This window comes from Kryptolebias marmoratus, linkage group LG4, assembly GCF_001649575.2.
Source record: "Kryptolebias marmoratus isolate JLee-2015 linkage group LG4, ASM164957v2, whole genome shotgun sequence".
Taxonomy (NCBI): domain Eukaryota; kingdom Metazoa; phylum Chordata; class Actinopteri; order Cyprinodontiformes; family Rivulidae; genus Kryptolebias; species Kryptolebias marmoratus.
The window spans coordinates 6,518,183-6,540,148 of NC_051433.1; the positions used below are offsets into that span (position 1 = coordinate 6,518,183).

Here is a 21,966-nt window from a genome sequence, read left to right on the forward strand (position 1 = left end):
AATATGCATTTATTAAACTGTAGAATTTAGAAAAGAGGTAGAAATAATGTACAAGTCAAGAAAGAAGAAAAAATTATCCTACAAACCAGTTAACAGATTTTGTTGACATTTCTCATTTTGTCCACTAGTTGGAGACATTAAAGTGCAAAGAAATTCTGTATTTTTGCATCAATTCCGGTTTACTTTTAACCTTTGCTCTGTAAGTAAAGCCTACATATATCATGCAGATGTGTATTTACATGGTTCAGAAGTTGATACAGACAACCACTTCACATTAATTGTCCTTCATGAATCTGGTTCAAGATTATGTAATTTATAACAATTTATTTAAGTGATTGAACTGTTTTTTTGTTTTGTTTTTCTGAACCAGCTGTTTTTGACACCTTCACAAAATGTCACCCTGTTATTTTGGACAAGTGAATTAGCATGACACACTATCTTTAGAAAAGAAAAAAAAAAAAAACATCTCAAGTGCAAAAATCATTTAGCCATAATCACACTTCACCTCTGTCGCCTCTTGAATCATGAGGATGACTAACAGTTGCACCATATGATGATCAGATTACACCACTGCACCCGATCTGCATGTCAAGAGCAGCAGAGAAGGATGAGGAGGAAGAGGAGAGGATGGCTGTGGAGGGATAATGGGATTTAGACTTCATTATGACCCTGAGGATATGGTTTCCGTTTGAGTGTACTTTTACTGTAATAATTGCATGAAAGTAGTGGACCATCAGGTTAACACTGAATGATTTTACTCAAGGGCCACACAGAAACCATCAGTCACTTATATGTCAGCAGAGTACAATGTTATCTATCTATCTATCTATCTATCTATCTATCTATCTATCTATCTATCTATCTATCTATCTATCTATCTATCTATCTATCTATCTATCTATCTATCTAAAAATAGAGGCAGTAGGCAGTGAGGTGATGTGTCTCATGATCCTCCCAGACTAAATCACAAACAGTGGGGTCGCTGTCTCCCTCCTCCCACATGAGGGCAGCAAACAAAGGCAGCGCAAACATGAGAAGCTGGGATGTCAGGGTGGGCAAACCCGATCTGACCCCCCCACCAACACACACACACACACACCCTTCAGCCTGCAGAGATGACAAAGGAGGGCTTTGGGAACGAGCCATATTGGTCTTTAATTCAAAGGAAAGCCTCACACTCAGAAGTACTCAAATTCATCCACGCAGACATCTATCCAACAAATTAGGCACTGATTCAACAACTAATCGGTTCCTCTTGATGTGAGCAGAGATTGCACACAGTGCAGAGGATGTGGACTTTAATGCAACAGCAACAACATGAATTTAAAAAAAAAATCTAGAAAAACATTGATGTTTCAGAAAAATACATACAGTATTTTGAACTGTAACTTTCAGTGAGACTGCCATTACTGCAGTGATTAAAGATGAATACTGACAGACTAAAAGTTGATTATGAGATGCAAAAAGCTGATATAAAACGTCATTCTTTGAAAGCAGTCAGTTACCGAGTTTCAACTTTTGTTACAAAGAAAATATAGGCCAACTTTTATAAAATGGTTATGTATTAACTACAAATATACCCACTGCTTAAACAATATAAAAACAAGAAATACTCTCTTGGAATTGTATTTAGGCCATGAATGGCGATGGATTAAAAAAAATGAGATTCTCCTAAAAGCACAAAGAGTAAAATAGCTGAAATTTGGTTAAAAACTGGGTTCCACTGGTCAAGAGTAATGTCAGTAGATGGAAAAAAGGTAAAGCGGTAAAGTTTGATTTTATTTGAAGTATTTAGTTGCTTTATTAGCATCTTATTACTGATTTAATACAATAAAACTGTTTATTTTGACTGGTCAATAATAACTAAAAGGTTTGAATTTAAGATAAAATGAACATGTAGATCAAACACACCTATATTTTGATATTTAAGGTGAAGCCAGTTTGGCGTTTGCACCTGTTTCCCAGTTATAGCTTTGGATGATGTCTAGAAGCACATTTTTACAGAGTATGTCAAAAAAAAAGTAAAGAAAATGTAGAAAAGCAAACTTTTATCTTTTTTTTCATCTCAAATGTCATTGTTTAATTGTTTGAGAGGCTAAAAGGTTTCGAGAAGTGGTTTTTTTGTTTGTTTGTTTGTTCCTGTCAGGAATTGTTGACATGGTGAGATTAAATTCCCCACTTGGTTCCAAACGTGACAGCTTTGCCAAACTTGCATGAATTCACTGAAGGCGGCGCTGCACGGCACACAGGAGAGCGTGATGGACGGAAACGACACGAAGAGGAGGGGGCAGCGCGGTGACCTCCACTCACAGCCAGAAGTCTTGTGGCGTGTTTCTGCGCGGGGCTTGAATGTTCCGTTTGTGCCTGCACGGGTTCTCCCTGGGAGCTCCACCTTCCTCCCACTGCCCAAAGAAATGCTTTATTCTCACAAACATTTTTAACGGAACAAAACACCGACCTAATCACAAAACTACCCAAACGCTCACAGTAAATCATATTTCAGTGCAGTTATCACAATTTTTAAAACAGTAATTATTAAGGGTTCTTCCTCTGGGGATCACAAATACCTCCAACACTGCAGGACAATCAGTTTAGCTGCTAATACTCTGCATTCTTAAAATCTGTGTTTGTTGGCTGTTTGTTGGATTCAGTCTGTGTTCAGAGCCAACAAGACCAGGCTGTATTTTCAGGACAAACACGGATATCTCAGAAGGGTCAGTGTAAAGGTCACATGTGGGTATATATATAAGGGACACTGGCTTCTTGTCAGCTAGTTGTTTAGCTCCACAACAGCTGAAGTTTAAATTAACCTAAGAATAGCCTAGAAATAGCAGATGGCAGTTCTGTGCACGAGCTACAGCCATGAATCACACTGACGGCTCTATGTTTAGTCATACAAACTATTTTTTGTCACAAGTTAAAGGCCTAGCATTCCTTGCAGGATTGCTTATCATCAGCTGATTTTGTAGTTTAGGATTAAGATCATCTTTTGTTGAAAAATGACAAAGTTGTAGCCACTGTTGTCAAACCTTGGAAATAACATCCTACACAAGACGCCACACTCAGAGCGCACATCGTTAATGACACTCAGCTACTACCGCAGTGTTTGTAAACTCTTAGCCATTTTTGTGTTGGGTTAAAGTTTATTAGCCACGGAGGCCATCTTGAATTAAGATTGTCTCCAGCAGTTAATCTATTTCCTGAAAGATTTATTAAAATCTGTCCAGTTTTGCCTGAAATATTTGAACAGGGCTGACTTCAACAGTTCACGCTAAAATCCTAAAACAAAGATTTTGCACAATGAGTCCCCCTTGTGGCGTGTGTTGGGACCTGCTCTCAGCTCCAACCACGTCTACTTTTTACGTAACATCTGTAAAATTAACGATTCATACACATTTTTTTGTGTGTGTGTTTTCTAAAGTAAGGTGGTTGTGATGGTCATCTTTAACTGGATTGACTTCAAAAGTGAATCAGTTTTAGCTGTATATTTAGAGAGGATTTCCTTAAAGTTTAAATTAAATTAAAACCTATCAAGTGGTTCATGAGATATTTTGCTAACAGAAAGAGTTGACTCCCAAGAGTTAATGGTAACACATTAAGTGGAGATCTTGTGCAATCTGTTAGCACTCAGACTATGTGTTGGGAATCAGTCTCAGCTACTCTCACACCTCTTTTTAAATTAATATATGTAAAAGTGACTGGCGTGGCTGTAGATGTGAATCCCATAATTATTTTCCGCAAGATTCATTAAATGTGGTTCATGAGATATTTTGCTAACAGACAGACAGGGGGCTTAAGCATTAAAGGCTAATAAGTTTAACATCAGACTTAAAATAAAACTTTTACTTCTGGCCCAGTCCTGCCCTTTTTTATCAACATGTAGAAAAAAAATAATAAAACCATCGACATAAAACTGAAGCTCCCAGGGTCCCTACTGGCCCCTGCAGGTCCCTGCTGGACCCTGAAGTTCTCTGCTGGTCCCCATTCTCTCTTCAGGTCCCTGGTGATCCCTGCTGATCCCTGCTGGTCCCTTTCTGGCCGCCTCACAAACTCAGCCCTCGCAGTGGGTGGCGCGAGGTGCGTGCAGGCGGCAGGCAGCTTGTGCGCATGCGCACATGTGTACTGTACGGTGTGAGGAGGTAGGTCTTCATCAGTGTATGAGCTGATGTTCTAGCGACAGAAGCGACGATTGCATAAATATAAAAAAAAATAATTAAAATTAAAAAACCCATTTTGGATCGAACATATCGACAAATCAGGCGGCATCATGAGCAAAGTGCAGGGAGGGATGAAATGCGTGAAATATCTGCTGTTCGTCTTTAACTTCATCTTCTGGGTGAGTCCGCGGTCTTATTCTGATCTTATATTCCCTTCATTATTCGCACATCTTTATCATCTGTTTTTATTTGATCGCTTATAAAAACGCTGCTGATTGGTCGGTTTTGAACAACAACAACAAAAAAAATGTATTTTCCTAACAGTTGGGGAGCTGCTCCGCCTTGTTGTGGTTTCACGCAGGCTGTCTGTTCTGTTGTTAAATTTTATTTTATTTATTTATTTTTTATTATTACATTTTTCGGGAACTTGCTCGATCAACTCCACGCTCCCCTTTCTCTCTGCTTCCCTTAATTAACCAAATCTGAGCCACAATGATCGGTTTTCATTCGATTTATTAAACAGCCCTAAAGCGGCAGCATCGTTTTAAAACCCAATAATGAGACCCCATCAGAGCCTGCAGGCGACTGATTCCTAACACCCCTGAAGGCAGATCTTCATGCATCCTGTTTTTTTTTTTTTCTGCAGCTCACAGATCAGAGCTACAGACTGCTGCCACTTTTCCATCACAGATCCCCTCTCCTGGTTTACCATTGTGTTGTGACTTTCCTGCTGCAGCTGACATTGTGCTGTGACTTTATTTACAGGCAGGGTGTTTAGGGGAAAAAATGGTGCTTGGTTTGTTTTTTGGCCAGATGGGCTGCCCAGATAAGGTTACCTCTTCCTTTGGTTGTTATAAATTCACCCTGCAGTCACCTATCAGCCGATATCTAACATCTGTGTGTTGCCTGTCTGAATGATTGACAGGTGGAAACATTTTAATAGTGAGAATGTTCTGATTCTCTACTATCAGCAGAATCTCTCAGGAACCGGTGGACGGATTTCAGTGAAACTTTCAAAACTCATCACTGTTTGTATTCATCTACAACTCAACCCAATTCAAGATGGCTGCCACAGTTTGCCAACCCAAAAATGACTATAACTTACTTACGCTTACAGACAATGAGGTGAAATTTATGTGGTAGTAGCTGTGAGTCGTACTCAACAAACACTCTGAGCATTAACACATCTTGTGAGATGTGGCTGTGGCAGCCATCTTGATTTAAAACTGCCATATAAGGCGGCGGGTGATATTCATTTGTTCGAGGACTGCTGGCTTCGTGGCTTCAGACCAGTTTTGTCCGATAATAGATGATGTGTTTTATTTACTTGCTTTAAGCAGCATAAGTAGTACTGAAGTTTGAAGGAAGGTTTGAGTTGTTTAATCAAGTTCGAGCAGCAGAACCATTCCTAACCTCAGTTTTTATCTGGATCGGTTCCAGCTTCATGTGCTGCTTTATTAGAGACCAACTGTTTCTCCAGAACCAGAGCTACATTTGTGGGATTTGATATAAAAAAATAAAAGCAAAGCACTTTGTCAGCTGTCAGCTGGGGCTTTACTGTTAAATGATACAGTATATATGAGTTAAAGAGGCTGCATTGACTCTGTGCTCTGTAAGATGATCTCTTGTGTCATCCAAACTGACAGCACCCTCTTTGTTGAGCAATTTTTTGGGACTGAAAGCCGAGCTGTTGTGGTCCGAGCCAAAAGAGGCGGACAGCGCGCTGTCATTTTGGGGTGCAGAGCCAACTCGCAGCCAATGCCAGCACGAGTTACATCACCCAGGCACTGTGAGGCTGGCACAGCCTGCAGCTGAAACGTACTGTGGGAGCTGGACCACCGATACGCTGATGTTCAGACGTGACGGCCCGTGTCGAAGCGTGAGCTGCTGCTGCAGAGGTCCGGTCAGCCTTTCGTCCTGTCGCTTTTAAGCAGGTGTCATCAGCAATTAAGAGCAAGAATTAAAATCTAGAAAAGAAACAGGCAATTACATAATAAAATCTATATTTTCACTTCACAGTCCATAAGAAAATAGAAGGATTGTTCTTTCATTTTTCACGAGGTTCTGATGAAACCAAGCACTACCTTCCACTTGTGCATTTTCCCACATTTAGGACTTCTCAGCTGTTTACAACAAATAAAAAGGAATTTTGGTTTCTTAACCAGGCTAAGGTCGCTCAAGAGGCGGAGCGTTAACATTCCTGTCAGGAGCCTGTTTTGAATAAACAGAAGAAGAAGAAGAAAAAAAACAGTCAGTGAAGATCAGGAGACACTTTACTGACAAGATAAAGGCAAGAGGGCCTCCTGCAGAATCTTAATTAGTTAATAATTAAAAAGCGAAACAACATGAGGGACCAGAGGTTCCTCAGCCAACAATGTTCAGAAGTGTTTGATTCCAAAGAAAGAAGAAAGCAATATTCTGAATGTCTTACATGTGTCTGCAAATGATTCATTTACTGATAAGTGACATGCTGATTGTGAAATGTGTTGATCCTCAGCTGTCGGGCTTGTTGGTGCTGGGGGTGGGATTGTGGCTGAGATTTGACCAACACACCGTGGATCTTCTGACAGGCGATGGAGCCCCCGACACCTTCTTCATAGGTACTACCCTGTAAACCCACCTCACGTCAACACAACATCTGATAGTCCTCACCATTAAACTCTACCTGATGTAAATGTTGTCGACTTTCAGGAAGGATTTTTGTCACTTGAGGAAAGATTTAAAGAGTTCTTCAGTAAAAAGCATCATAAAATAACCATATCAGAAAACTTGAGATGACTGGGTTTGAGTGTAATTCAAATGATGACAATAACAAACTAAACTCTTCTCATAGTGTACTTTAGTAACGGACGTCTGAGAAACACTCCATTTTTACTGCTGGCCTGTGACAGGAGATGCAGAAAAGTCACAGAACTATTTTTTTTTAAGTGTGAGGATCTTCCTGTTGGATATTTAGCATTTCATTCAGTGGTAGAGACAGGTTTCCATTTTAGTGCCTGGCAGCAGCTGCTTAGAAAGTACAGCTCTCTGAAAACCTGTCAGTCCATGTGAAATGTACTCAGGGAATTGGATTTACATGCTGCAACTTCTACGCTGGTGGTTTGGAAAGCGAACTTATTATCATCCGCTGCCAGAAATGACAGCAGCAAAATATCCCATAAACCAGTGAACAGATTTTAATGAAACTCTCAGAAAGTTATCAAGGGCTTAAACATCTCCAACTAATTAACTTTCAGAGTCAAGATGGCCACCACAGCTAATCAACTTTAGCTAACACAGAAGGGTTGTAGCTCTGTTAGTTTTACAGACACTGAGTAGTTTAGTTTAGTTTAGTTTAGTTTAGTTTAGTTTAGTTTAGTTTAGTTTAGTTTAGTTTAGTTTGTATCATTTCTCATCTGTTCAGCTGAAGTTTTTAAATCCTACTTTAGTTTATGTTAGCTTATTATCAGTTTATTATATCTTAGTTTGGTTTTCCTCAGTTTATTTTAGTATGACTTGTTTTAGATAAGTTTAGTTTAACTTTTTAAATCTTAGTTTCCATAGCTTTTTATATCCTCTGTTTATTGTACTTCTGCTCATTTATTGCATTATGTTTTTATGATGTAAAGCACTTTGAACTGCCTTGTTGCTGCAAAGTGCCCTATAATTAAATTTGACTTGACTTGACTATCTACGACTGATTAACTTTTAGAGTCAACAGCTCACCATTACAGCTAATCAAACTTAGCAAACAGAAACATGTTTATGTGTTGGTCAGATTTACATATACTGGGCAGAAATGTGGTGTGGTATTTATTATTAATTCATTTGTTATGTTACCAAAGATTATTGCTGCCCATAGTTTACTTTTCAGTTAATTTTATCCACAATTTAAAGGCTGTTTAATATGTTTCCTGTTTATGTATAACCTAATATTATTGAGCCTGATTTTATGGTGCTGGAGAATGGTCTGCCTGCACTTATTTATTCTTTGTTTAAAATTATAGGAGAAAAATGTTTCCAAGTTCTGTCAGAGGAAACTGGTGTTGATGAACGTCATTTAAAAGCATTCTTTGTATATATTTGTTATTTCAACGTCAAATTTGTCCATTTTCAGAGTTCATGTTGCAGCTAAAGACCTGAAAAACTGCTGTACAATGGAATGCCACAGCTATAAACATGTTTGAGTTCAGTAGACTCTTCTCAAAAAGGTTTCAACTTTTCAGATTAAACACTGACTTTTAAAAATAATTTTAAGCCACAAGACATGGCTCATCAGCTGTTTTACTAAAGACCACAAAGACACAAATTCAAGAATATTTGTTTATTATTTAAGGCTCCACTTTACGCCCAAAAGTATGTTTGTCTTCATATAAAAGGGGCCAAGGTGGGAATATTAGAAAACGAAGTTGATAAGCAAGTCTGTGATGTCCCAGCCGCTGGGTTCAATTTATTGTGAGTTTATGGTGTCAGCTTGAAAGTCGTTGTTCCCTGACAGATGGAGGTTTTGTAAACAGTAGCACAGAAATAGCAGCGAGAGATGGGAATGATGATAAGTGAACTGAGTGAATGACAGCTCTGTCTCTTTCCTGAAACTCTGGCTAACTTTATGGTCAGGTGTGCGTATAAAACTGTGCAAAACTCAGAACACAACCCACAACAGATAATTAAAACATACAGTAGAGAGGACAAACAGTGTTCAGTACTCAACACAACAGGCCTTGTATTTGCTGCTGCGTGTAGGAGTGAATGATCAGAATGAAGCCCGTTCTTGTTGCTCCCGTTTAAACTATGACCTAAAATGGTGACTTCACTTCATCAGCTCCATGCTGTGCTGTCATGGAACTGCTTCACTCTCCCAGGACATAAAGAGCAGGTTGGGTGTGTCAGAGCCAGGAGGCTTTACTGAAGTCTCCTCCTGTAACTGGAGTGATATCAGGCTGCACAGCCTTTAAAAAAAAACCCTGCTTCACACAATGAAAATATGAGACACAAAGCTTTCTGATGCAAAAGCTATTTTTTATAAGGATTAAAAAACACAATCTTCCCTGAAAGACACTTAAAACATGACAGCAAATAAAAATAAAAAATACACACCAAACATATGCAGTAGAAGGACATAGAAATGTCTTTTTTTTACCAGTTTATGCAAAATATAAGTGGTTAATAAGTGGTTAAGATAAGTTAAGGTTCTGCTTTTCTGAGTGCTCAGGAAATGATGCATCTGTCTGCTCTAGCTGCTTTGTTATTAAAAAAAAGCTTAAGGAAAAGTTGTATTCTGTATTGTAGCTGATGAGCAGGTGGTAACTCAATTTTCTGTGCTTGCAGAAGCAGTTAATGTAGAATCTGATGGAAAAATCAGAGTCTGTTACACTGAAGCTGTGGGTACAAAAAAGCCTGGTGAAGTCTGTCTACATAATGGACGTTTTGCACATTTTATAACAGTTATTCTGATTAGAAATGTTAAGGTTTTGCTAGCTAAAGAGTATGTGCATTTAGGCTTGTGTGGCACTGAAAATGTAATAACAACTGGGATGTGGTTTCATCCGTTTTATCCAGATGCTGAAACATTACAGGTTTTTTATTGTATTTATCTATTAATTTTACCAAAACAATGTTCCTGTTTGTTCTAAATCCTATTGTTGTTGTTGACATACAAGAAAAGCTTCCTTCACAAATCTGAAAGAGCGTGATGATAGTTCTGTCAGTAAATTCATACAGCAAGATGCAACACTTGCTCTGAGCAGTTAGTAGATGTATTATTAGTAACAACTCTTCTACTCTTGTCTGCTTTTCTTGATTTGAGGCTTTAAAAGTCCCAAGCAGCCTCACTGGCTGAGAGGGACTAGGATTCAGGAAGCAGCTAAGCATCTTTAACGAGTCGTGTTGGTGCGGCTCTTGAATTTAGGCCTGTATAAGTCTCACCACCGGTGCAAGTTATTTGCATGATCCTGCAGAGGATCAACGACAAGACAAACATCATAAACTTACTGAGCAGAAGTTTGCTTCCCACATACAGCTCTGGCAAAGGGACTGAAGTCTGTGATACCATAATAAGACAAAGTGGCAGCATTCCCTGTGGGTGATTCACTTTGCATGCTGTCACCTCTTTGCTCTCCTGCGTGTAAACAGCCATTCCATGTGTGTATAAAATAGGGAGAAGGTTAAACTAAGAGATAATCCAGATGTTTATATTCACTAATATGTGTTTCTAACTGATACTCGGATTGAGAAGCACAACTTGACAGTTGTCTGCAAGATGTTTCCAGCTTTACTAGAGGAAGTATGAAAGTGAGGAACTGTTGGAATAAAAAAGTTTTTTTTATATTTATTGGCTCATTATATTTTCCATTGCAAAATATTTTCAGTTCCCTCCAGGTCAGCAGTCTATTCGCCACATCTTTACCTCCCCTTTTGTTCAACAACAGGAAAACAACAGCTTGCATTGGACCCATGAGGATTAATTAAACTGCTGCCGTGGTTGCTGCCTATGTCACCGATTAGGCTCTTAGCACGGCGCTGAGGAGCCAGCCTGGTGTATGGTTACGGTGCAGAGGACTCAGTAGTGAAGGGTGGGAGCAGGCAGGGGAGGTGACGTCAGGCAGACTTGAAGCGAGCTGAGTTGATCACGTTCTGCAGCAATCGAACCTTCCAAATTTCATTTGCCATGTTATGAGACAGATGGCGTCTGTTTCTCTTCTTCACCGTGCAGCAGCAAGAATGAGTGGAGTTTATAGCTGGAAACAAGACCAAGGCATGAAAAAAGGCAACAGGAAACCTTGTTTGTCTGCTGATTTTCTAGCTCCAATCGTTCTCATTTAATTATAATTCAGCACAGATTCTGCCCAAGCCTCAGACATGTTGTCATTATAGGTGCTCAGAGGAGGAAAGCATTTAAATTTTAGTTTCCTACACAACTCCAGATAATGGGATTTGAATTGTCTTTGCTGAAACCAGTATTTGCTTTTTGATATGTAATTTTAACTCACTGACCACCAGTACAGCACACACTATTCACACACACTGTGGTTAAAAAACTTAACCACATGTTAAGTCTCTTTTTTAAAGAAGCATTTAACTTAGGTATCTCCAGTTCTCCCCACAGAAAGCTATGAAATTCACCCTGGAGTAGGTTGATAATCAGATTATGAGCTGTGGGAGGCCACAAAAAAGTTCCCACCTACATGTTCTTCCTGTTATTCAAACCCAACAAACAGACTTTTTATAAAATGTCCTTCCCTAAAGCCATGACTGCACTTTGCATCATGCTGCCATCTTCAGCAGAAGGCTGTGAACTGCAGTTTTATTTGTTTCATTTCTGAACTCATCAGCTCAGCAGTGGACTTTCCTTTCTCATGTTTGGTTTTACACAACAACACAAACTGATCCACCTGTTTGTGTCTCTGCAGCCGTGTACATCCTTCTCGGTGCAGGAGGGCTGATGATGATCGTGGGGTTCTTCGGGTGTTTCGGGGCTGTGCGGGAGTCTCAGTGTCTTCTTGCATCGGTGGGTTCAACAGATTAAAAGCTCTCTTTAATGACATTATTTCTCAACTATGGCGCTGTTTTGATTTTTGTCAGTGTAGATGACTGAATTTATCTCTGTGTAAATTTAAGAAAGCTATCACTGGGTTTTAAATACACCCTTAAAGTATAGCTGATAAAAGAAGCTAATTTTTAAATTAAAAACAGCCCATGCTTCAAGGGAATAACAAGCCCGTTTTCCTTCTGATTCTGCAGTTTTTTGCTTGCCTGCTGATAATCTTTGGAGCTGAGATCACTGCTGGTGTGTTTGGATTCATGAACAGGGAAGAGGTAAAGGTATTAAACATTGTCAGGGTTAAGTAGCCATGGGTCATCTGATTAATAAACAAGTTTGTATTCTTTATTATCTATTTATAACAGATTACTGAAGAAGTCAAAAGGTTTTATAACTACTCCGTTGATGAGAACAATCCGAATGGCACCGCAATAGCAATACTTTACCACAACACTGTGAGTACAATTTATCTTTTGTTCACTTACTTTCTGGTCAACAGTAGCACCAACACAAATGTATATATATATATATATTGTTGTTGTTTACAGCTGAACTGTTGTGGAAGTCCCACAACAGGTGTAATTGAAAAGTTGTGTCCAGAAGCTGCAGAAGACACTCAGGTAAACCCTCCCAACCTGCTGCCATACTTCATGAACACAAGGTGGCACTACAGCGCCTGATTGAGTTCATATATGTGTATATATGTACATATAAATTCTGTTTTTTATGTTCTTTAGGACTGTTTTGCTGCAATACAAGAGTTCTTTGAGAAAAAGCTGTATATCATCGGATATATAGGTATTGGTATTGCTGGAGTAATGGTGAGAATTTACAAAACCTCAAACTTATTAAATGCCAAACGTTTCACATTTTAACATTTATTCTCAAGTTATTAATAATAATAATACCTTATATCTTGCTGCATTAAGTGCTTTTACCTGCCACCAACCTTCTGTTTTCAGATCCTTGGAATGGTCTTCAGTATGGTCCTGTGTTGCGCCATCAGGAACACCAGGGAGGTCATATAGACGGTCCGCTGCCTCCCCCCTCACTGCCCAGCAACAACCAAACCCCCCGCACACTCACACAACCCTTCATAATCAATATCTGTTACTATGAGAAGGGCAATGCCAAAGTTACATTTCGATGGCATTTTTCATAGACCAGACTGATTAGGTGGGGGCCACATTCAACACGATACGCTGGATCGGTATCTTCACACCTTCTTCTTGACTCCACCAGCACTGAAACACTGATTTACTCCTCTGTCTTTCTTTCCATAACTAAAGCTCTGCTTTCAGCACAACTCTGAGACATTCCTAGCTTTTGTTCCGCTCTGGCTGCTGTGCAGAGGCTGAAACGCTGCTCTGTAGCACCAACACGGAGCGCGAAGCCTTCTCTGACACAGGAATGTTGTGAAGGAGCAGCACTGCTGTAAATACGGACAGCTATTTCAGGCCTTAGCCGTTAACGCATTCTTTGCATTTTCTTCCTCTTTTGAGTCTACTTCTTGGCATTTTCTTGTGTGCTTAAGTGTTTTGAGGACTAGCCTACCTTTGCAGAGTGAATTTCCATTATGTGCCTACTTGACCTTTTTCAGTCAAACTACTACTGAATAATTTGACTATCTCTCGTAATCTGAACACACGTACGCGTAACGAGTGTGCTAGCTTCTTGTCTCCACTCTCAAGTATTTCTACCGTAAAGCACAATAGAATATGTGTAGACATGAAACTAACCCAAAGGCTAGGACGGTCTGATGATAAACTGCCCCTTTTGTAAATTTCCAAATTTGTGTGAGAGGTTGGCGACGCGCTGCACTGAGCTCTTCTCAAGCATGTTTAAACAGTAACAGTGAGCTAGTTTGCATTTTGTGTGAATTATTGTGGATGTAAATTTTGTTGGTGTGCCAATAAGATGTCAAATATAGAATAATATAGTTTGTGTCATACTGTTAACAATAAATAAAGAAATACTGGGTGCTTTTATCACTGGTTGCCTGCTTGTTTTTTTTGGGGGGGTGGGGGCGAGGTTTTTGGTTCTTGTTCCTGATTAAAGAGCCAGCTTCCTGCTTTGTTTCATAAGAAGAGAACAAGGAAGTGCATCAACGTATATCTCGTGGTCGGGTCGTTTCCTGAACACGTTGGCGCTTTGTTCAGGTTTGCTGTTTGAACGCTGCAGTCAGTGATGAAATAACACCCCGACTTTATCATCCATGAACACATATTTATCCCCAAGTTAATAATATATATTCACAGGATGAGAAGCAAATACTCTTATGCATACACCATCTGCCAAAACATTACGACCACCTGCATTATGTTAAACACCTATTCAACATGAATTTATGGCGCCAAAGCAACCTTAGCCTAAGAATATCTGTGGAGAAGCCTGAGTTTATGATTCCAGCACTGCAGCAATAAATCTGATGAACCCTGTGGATGTCATGGTGGGCTCGTTACGTTCCCATCAATCCATTTTCTAAGGAGCTTTTAATGAGGCTTCATATTACTGACTGTTTTTCTCAATTTGCCAGTCTATAGCTGTTGAGTTCTACTTCTGGAACTGAAAGGGTTTAATACAAGGTTAGAAATGTCCACGTTCAAAGAAAACAGACTGTCGGGGAGTTTCTGCCAGTGTTGCTGCAGTAAGGGCAAATAGAAAAGGTGGGCCCTTTCAGCAAATTGCAGGAGTTGAACTCCCTCTCTTGTTCTCCATTTCTCTTTGTCTGGGCCTGTCCTGTTTTCAGGTTACCTGCGGGCTTTATCCTCAGCCCCGTCAGCTGGCCCTTATGCAGATAAAACACACACACACACACACACACACCTATTTCCCAGACAAACCTGATCTTTTATCAGTTTCTCTGAGAGTCACAAAATTTCTTTCATTCCAACTCTAACTCTAGGTGTAGTCCACCATTTAAAATAGTCAGACAACTTTACAAATGCAGCTGGTTGACACAGCTAAACCAGACAAAATATTGATGGGTCAGCTTTAGGAAAAAGGTTTGGACTTTTTTATTTTTTGACAAAGGCATTTTAAGATTTAACATGGACACTGTATCTGAACATTTGGAAGAGTTTAGGTGCAAAAGCTTTCAGGAGTTAGTTTTGACGGACCTGTTAGCCACCATCGCCGTTTTAGACAAACTAAAACCTCAGCAGTAAAGTGTTACAAAAGCACATAACACCTTGTTTCTCTGTAAATATTAAAGTGCTGGGAAATAACTGAAAATACAAACCTTACTTCAGTAGCAACAAATAATAACCATAAACACAAAGATTGAATTGCAAATTTATTTAATACATACAAAAGCCACCCCAAAACACAGTATCGTAACAGTCATTTCTCACAGTATCTATAATGTTCATTTCAGGTTTTAAAAGCTTTTTAGGAACAGATACAAACCTGCTCCGTTTACAGCCCGAACCAGAAATGATCTCATGACTGAAGCTGAAGGTATTCACATATAAATATATTTCAAGTGAGATTATGTAGACAAACACACATACAATGTGCATAAATGACTTCAAGTTTTTGCAGAAAGAGAAACTCTCCATTTTGCAGACCTCTTACAGCAACAGGACTATGATAAACAAGGACGTGTGATGATTTGGTAAACCATGTGGTCCCATGCCGATAGGAAGGCTCAAGATCAGTCAAATGAAATCTAATAATAATAATAACAAAAATAATAATAATTCCAAAAAGAAAGTTAAAAAAATTAAAATAAAATACATCCCCTTATAATAAATTGTGTAAACTAGGCCCCATACATTTGCCCATTACAACTCTGAGATCCAAACTGAGGTGATGTAGAATGAGACAGTAATGGCAACTGGGGAAAAAAATAAAATGAACAAAAATTATAGGTGATTGTATTTATAAAATAACAAGTATGAAAAAAATAAAAAAAACTAAAATAAGTCTGTCTTTGAATGAAGTCCCTCCCTCACAGAGGGAATCTGAATGAGACGGTTTGAGGACAAAGATGAACATTTTTGAGTCCCCAACCCAAGAAGGCCAACAGCGTTTAGTGCAAACGATGGCCTCAGTCGAGTCGACAGCTTCAGGAAAGTGTTTAAGTGCAACACAGCTGCTGGACCGTACAGATAGTAAAAATTAAACTCAGTCTTTGTAAACTAGTTGTTCGCAGCTGCCAGATGTCCACCAGGTCCTGCGTTTATTGAGTCAGATGATGTGGGGCTCACACAGACATGAAGCTCGGAGGGAAGTTGTCCAGGATATATTCACCAACGCCGACAAAGTACATGACCTGTGCAATTCCAAACAGAGGCGCGATGACCAGCGCTCTGCAGCCGGCACCTTTCAGGAAGGCAGAGGGTCCCTCTTTCCTCAGGATTTTACTGTTGAGACAGAAGATTGGTTTATTAGGATTCATGCATGGAAGGAAAAAAGTATAAAACAAACTGAGAAGGTTCTGTCATACCTCACACAGTCGACAACTCCATCGTAACTCTCCTCGCTTGCCCCTTTGTTCAGGGACTGCAGTCTGGTCTTCACCACTGGAAGGAGCAAATAATCATTTGTTGAACAGTGTTGAAATGCAGAATGATAACATAAGTGGAAAAACAAAACAGAAGAGAAAACCTACCATCGACGGGGTTGACAGCAACAGCAGCAGTGGAGCCTGCAGCACAGCCTGAGAGGAAGGCCCAGTAGAAGGGCGACTGCTCGCTGGGACTGGGTTTGCCCAGGCGGTTCAGGTTAGCAAACAACGGGAAGTAAACGACAGAGAAGGGAACATCCCTGAAAGATAATTAGACAAAAGTTTTAACAGTGACAACATGACACAAAGCAACTGCATCGGCAGCTTGATAAAAACAGAACTGGAGCTGTACCTCATCAGAGTCGCGCCCAGGCCTTTGTAGAGCCCCTGGATGCCCTCAGTGTGGAGCAGCTCCTTCGCGATCTGTGTGGCCGACACAACCCTCGGCGTGGACGTCACCGTGCCGGAGTTGTAGGAGCGCGAGAGCACGCCATTTGCGGCCACAAGCTTTGAGGGAGACATCATGACTGGCTTTTGATGTTGAGCAGCTTTGAGGAGAAATAAAACAATGCGTGTTAAATACGGTTTATAGCAAGTCAACCACAGAAATGAGCTCATCCGAAGTTTGGATTCTTACCCAGCCTGCCTGCGTCTTGGAGCTGGATCTTGAGCATTTCCATAGGGGTAGTGACAACAACCTGGCACATGCCCGCACCGCAACCTGCCAGCATCTCTTTGAACACCGTCAACCCCTTCCTGTTAACGGAAAACAGAAGAATGAAGTAAAGCCACAAATCCTACACGTTAAAACGTTATTTTAATACAACCGTGCTCACCCGTCCTTGGCGAGGTGATGGCGAAAGAAGTCATTAGCAGCCAGCTTGATGGCCTTCTCGGGGGTAACTAGAGTCAAATTTACCGCGGCGCCTGGAGAAACAAAAAATATACAGTTAGCGCTTGAAGCCATAAAGTTTTCAGTCAGAACAAAGAAAACACTTCCTGTCATTATCATACGCAACATTAGAAGGTAGTAATCCGTTGTATAGCTCATCACACAGACAAGACAAATGCTTAACTTAAAACAGATTCAGTAAAAACTTGTCAAATAAATAAAGTATTTAAAGACGTGACAAGAAACAGACAAAGACGAAGTGACATATGACAAAGTGCAAGGATGAAGATTATGTAGTCATAATTTGTAAACAAGGCTGACTTTGAGGGAGGAAAACGTAGAATTGTGTCTATTGAAAGGCTGCAAGTTGGTACGTTAATGACAAAACGAAGGCAGAATGAAAGATGTTAGTGAAACGGCAGACTATATATATATATATATATATATATATAATGTGAGCAGACTTTGAGCAAAGTTACAAAAGCATCTGCAATATAAAAAAATAAATAAATAAATAAAAAACAAGCAGTTCAGCTCAGATCCATTTGCAAGATCAACCAAAGTCCAAGTCCACGTGTTATAGTCCAGAAGGTAAAACAAAAAAGAAACAGACAGTCTACGAGACGGGGACATGACAGAGGAGACAGCCAGGTAGTTACTGACAGGAAGTCAAATTACAGAATGAACAAATGGCAGAACAAAAAAAACTTGCGCCTATAGTTAAGTAGAGCAATATAGTAAGAACCATTAAATGATTTGCCTCCAGCGTGGCTGCGCCTTATCGGCTAGCCTTCAATATCCCAGGGGGACCCAAGTCTGTAATATGAAAAACACAGATGCAAACAGCATTCCTCACAAAGGCAGAGACCTCGACTAACGGCCTCCATTTTCTTTGCAGATTGTCACTTTTTTTAAAAGTTTTTTATTAAACCAACAATGAAACAGCACATTTCTTTCAAATTAACTGAATGACTACATCCAAACTATGTAATGTTTCAACAATTTTGTGTGAGATTCATTTTGATTTTTATGTAAATCAAGCATCTCATGCAATAAAACAAACCAACCCATCAGTTAAGATTAAAGTACCCAAAAAGGTAAATAATGAGCTCTTGAGTCTATCCATATAGAGCTTACCCTTTCCCTACAATTAATCCTCTCAATAAGTTAAAGTGAAAGCCTATTGCTTCTTAATATACAGATGCGTGTCAAATCTTACCTCTGTACATGCCAAAGTAGCCTTCTGACCGAACTGTCTTGATAAGGCAGTCCATCCTACAGAAAGAGAACAAAAAAAACAACAATATGAAACAAGCTCTACTAAAATAACAGAGGATTCAGCTGTAAATTTCCACCCTTTATAAACACGCCTCCACCCAAAAATGTTTTCGACTAAGAGGAATGTCAAAAATGACGAGGTGATGTGGCTCATCAGCTCAGGAATGTTTAGTTCAACACATTCATTGTGATGCCATGGATGCGTCATGGTGGACTTAACAGGGATTTTACTGGATTGCAAAGGCAGCAGGTGTAATCTCCAGAGACTGTGTGTCAAGCCGCGATGACCGGCGTCGTTATAAATACTCACATGCTCCTGTAGACCTGCTTCCCACTTCTCTGGTTCTGCAGTCTGGTCTTTGCCAGGTCAATGGGGAACACGCAAGTGACCCCAACAATGCCGGCGATACCGCCATTAATGAGCTTGGCTGGGAGGCTGAAAGGAAATAGTGGAAAAAGTTTTGTGATCATAAATTCCCAACATTTCATATTACAGAGATTCAGTAGCTTCTGGTTTTAAATAAAGACTGTGTGAGGAAATTAAATAAAATGGCAAATTTAAATGAGGCTTACCTGATCTGCTGCTGAGACATGCTGGATGCAAGTGGAGACAAAGAATGTAAGGAAGTAATGTGGATTCAAGCGTTTGTATTCAAGCTTTAGAAGAAGGTCCTGAGAAGAGAGAAGTCACGATGAGTCACCAAGAATACCTAACAGTTCTCCGAGTAGTCACAGGCTGATGCACCCTGAGCTTATCCGAGCCGCAGCAGAACCTCCTGACTTATCTGCGGGCTTCAGTCACTGAACTGCAGGGTGCTGTGGTCCCTGCTAATTTGAGTGGCTCAACCCGTGGGCGTGGTCGCCACCGGAACCCCCCTTATATGGGCATTCCATAGAAATTTGATACAATCTAGAAGCCGCACATAGACAAGCGGGCTTTAGCGGATACACTTCCTTGTAATTTTCCTTTTATTGCACAAAATCTACAGAAATCACAGGATTTATGAGTGCATCAACTCATCTCTGTTTTGGGAAACTACATGAAACAAAAACATCAATTTCGCTCTAGTATTAGAAAATAATTCAATGATATTTCATTATAATAAAACTCACAACTACTATATAAACACAGGACATAGTTTCATTTAATACGAAACTCTAAACTTCGGCTGAAGTTTACAAGCGGAGACTGAAGCACACCGAAACATCTGTTCAAACAAATCCCCGAAAAGTAAACGAGATAGCTTTAAACTATAACTAACCGAAACAAAAGTGCATTTTTAGTTACAGAAACAATCAACACAATGTTCGGCTTACCAAAAAGTCTCCTTGTATAGCCTTTATGACAGTTTCAAGTCGTTATATTAAGCTCTTCTGCTGCTAGGCGGGTCCGCTGACACCAATGAATGGAACGAGTGGAAATTTCCATTGGGTTTAAAAAGATGAAAAAGGTACCGCCTTCATTTCTTTTCACCAGCCAATCAGAGAGTTTGTCTGTTATCTATTGGAACGTAGAACTGTCAATCAATTACTAACGCCCAATCACACAGCCTCACGCTTCATAGCTCACAAAGAAAGAAACCATTGTGTAAACTGTTTCAAAATTCCAGGTAAATTATATAAAACAAAAGCTTAAGGGTAAAACTGTAATGTTATTGATTTGTCTTAAGACTGACTTAATATTTGCAATAGGCTCAGTTTCTGTAAAAAAAAAATCCTTAAGATCTAGAGTATCTTCTATAAAAATTGTCAATTGTCATTTGAAGACATTTAGGTGTGGTCTAATGGGGAATTAGATCCTTCTATTATATTCTAGTCTATTCTACTGTATTCTAGCAAGACATACAAGTTAGCGCTTTCATTAAACTACTTATAATTATTAAACTCCACATTTTATCTTGCAGATAAGATTTCAAAATAATTAAATAAAAAATAAAACATACCATCACAACAGGAAATGAAAGGAAAACAAAATCTATATCGTTTTAATTTTTTTTTTTAATTTGTAAGTTAGTATTTTTAAATTGTATTATATTTCACAGGGTTGAAAAGGGATATGTGTTCCCCTTGTGTATGTTTTTATGATGTAAAGCACTTTGGATGCCTGGCTGCTGAAATGTGCTTTACAAATACATTTTTACTTTATGTTACTTTACTTACTCTTTTATATTTCTGTTTGTCAGGAGGATTATTGAGAGTTTGAAAGTTTATTTCTGCTCACGCCCTTTTAATCAGACATCAGCTGAAATGCAACTGTAAATGTGAGAACAGGGTGCCCTCGGCTGTGCTGTGCTGTTTGAAACATTGGCAAGATTTCACCAAAAAGTCACCTTGATGCTCAGTAAATCTGTGTTGCATAAAAACAAAAGTGTTCCTGTGGTCAGGCGAACATCACCTGTGTCTGTAGTTAAATACAGAACAGAAAGCATCCTAACCATCTCACAGACGTTATCTGCATCAGACTATCTGCGACATTCTGGAAAGGTTTTAGCTGCATCTGACTGAACTATATGAAAAGTTACAAGCTGATTGACTAAAACAGGAGGGCTGAGCTGAAATTTTGGGTTTAAAACTTGAGACTTTTTTGGCATTTGGAACTGGTTCCCTGCTAACAATTGACCTGGGGCTGAAAGGTTGTGTAACAGTGGGTGGAACACCATATTTGCAAGTCAAGATTTGGAAAGTTTTGGAAAAGGCAGCCTCATGTTGCCACCTGAACAACTAACCCATGTGCTTGGTTCATCAATTTCATGTCACTGCCGAGCACTCAGTCATTTGAGGTTAGGATTTGATTTAGGATTTCAGGATATGACTCTCATGAATTATATTAACATTAATCTAAACCTTGCTGACACAAGCAAGGAAAAATGCACTAACCAAGTAATCCTGCAGGGCTTGAGCAGTAAAATAAAAAATAAAAAAGAAGCTTCACTTCAAGCTTTAACCTTGGACAAGTCCACAATTGCACATGCAGTTTTTTTAAAATAATCAACTGAACTGAGTAAACTGCACGCTGCAAATTTTATGTTGCAGGAAATGTGAGAAACTCAAACTTCTGAAACAGGAGAACTCAGCAATCTTTAGCAACTTTGCAAGGTTTGACTGGGGGGCAAATCTGTCATATCAGTGCACATCTAAGCATTTCTTAAATCTGATAATTGGAAGTGAACCCACCCTGCTGAAGGCACAGCCTTTGGACTAAAACAACAACCAAAAAACAGGTTTGAGGATAACTCTAAAAACAGGTCATAGTGTCAGTAGTTTTGTGAAATACTTTTATGTTAATCTAACCTGTAAGTTTCCAAACATTTCTTTCAAAACCATACAAACGGTATGAACCGTGGATGATCACAAAGTCATCATCTGGGATTAACCTGTCCTTATAAAACTTATAAAAAGATGTTGAGGTAATTCACTGATTTAGGGAGCATAACAGCAAAGTTCATTGGATCAAATAACTTCTTAAAGACAGTCTTATTGTAGTGTTTTGTTTCTGTTTAACTAACAAAGCAAAAACAAAACTGCATTACATCTAAATAAGAAGTATATGGAATATAGTTTGGTTTACATGGTGTTCTGATGGAGACAAACAGCTTTTCAGTCTCTGCTT

At 39.4% G+C, this 21,966-nt stretch overlaps 2 protein-coding genes across 4 annotated transcripts; one reads left to right on the forward strand and one right to left on the reverse strand.

Annotated features, from left to right (window-relative positions):
* The first annotated feature begins 4,125 nt into the window (after window positions 1-4,125).
* On the forward strand, window positions 4,126-13,664 carry tspan2a (tetraspanin 2a). Its single transcript, XM_017408554.3, has 8 exons — window positions 4,126-4,336; window positions 6,655-6,757; window positions 11,546-11,643; window positions 11,877-11,951; window positions 12,042-12,131; window positions 12,225-12,296; window positions 12,414-12,497; window positions 12,639-13,664. Exons 1-8 carry the CDS (start codon window positions 4,268-4,270, stop codon window positions 12,702-12,704), a joined length of 657 nt encoding a protein of 218 aa, XP_017264043.1. The 5' UTR covers window positions 4,126-4,267; the 3' UTR covers window positions 12,705-13,664.
* Window positions 13,665-14,958: 1,294 nt separating this feature from the next.
* On the reverse strand, window positions 14,959-19,802 carry slc25a55a (solute carrier family 25 member 55a). Of its 3 annotated transcripts, XM_017408935.3 has the most exons (10): window positions 19,674-19,802; window positions 18,930-19,028; window positions 18,667-18,792; window positions 18,298-18,353; window positions 17,023-17,113; window positions 16,824-16,942; window positions 16,539-16,734; window positions 16,292-16,446; window positions 16,127-16,202; window positions 14,959-16,043 (listed from the first exon to the last, which is right to left on the reverse strand). In XM_017408935.3, the coding sequence occupies exons 2-10, from the start codon at window positions 18,947-18,949 to the stop codon at window positions 15,884-15,886; spliced, it is 999 nt and encodes a 332-aa protein (XP_017264424.1). In that variant the 5' UTR covers window positions 18,950-19,028; window positions 19,674-19,802; the 3' UTR covers window positions 14,959-15,883. The 3 variants fall into 3 exon arrangements, with proteins under 3 accessions (XP_017264424.1, XP_024860084.1, XP_017264426.1); XM_025004316.2 differs by lacking the exon at window positions 19,674-19,802 and having other exon boundaries at window positions 18,930-19,165; XM_017408937.3 differs by lacking the exons at window positions 18,930-19,028; window positions 19,674-19,802 and having other exon boundaries at window positions 17,023-17,894; window positions 18,667-18,752.
* Window positions 19,803-21,966: the final 2,164 nt, after the last annotated feature.

What these genes read in the sequence shown, in the direction of transcription:
- tspan2a (XM_017408554.3), top strand. Translation starts at nt 4,268, where the DNA reads ATGAGCAAAGTGCAGGGAGGGATGAAATGCGTGAAATATCTGCTGTTC. An exon ending in CTCAGTGTCTTCTTGCATCG is followed by an intron (nt 11,644 to 11,876) that starts GTGGGTTCAACA and finishes CTGATTCTGCAG; the next exon opens with TTTTTTGCTTGCCTGCTGAT. An exon ending in GATTCATGAACAGGGAAGAG is followed by an intron (nt 11,952 to 12,041) that starts GTAAAGGTATTA and finishes TATTTATAACAG; the next exon opens with ATTACTGAAGAAGTCAAAAG.
- slc25a55a (XM_017408935.3), bottom strand. Translation starts at nt 18,949, where the DNA reads ATGTCTCAGCAGCAGATCAG. An exon ending in AAGCAGGTCTACAGGAGCAT is followed by an intron (nt 18,354 to 18,666) that starts GTGAGTATTTAT and finishes CTCTTTCTGTAG; the next exon opens with GATGGACTGCCTTATCAAGA. An exon ending in GGAGTTGTCGACTGTGTGAG is followed by an intron (nt 16,044 to 16,126) that starts GTATGACAGAAC and finishes CTGTCTCAACAG; the next exon opens with TAAAATCCTGAGGAAAGAGG.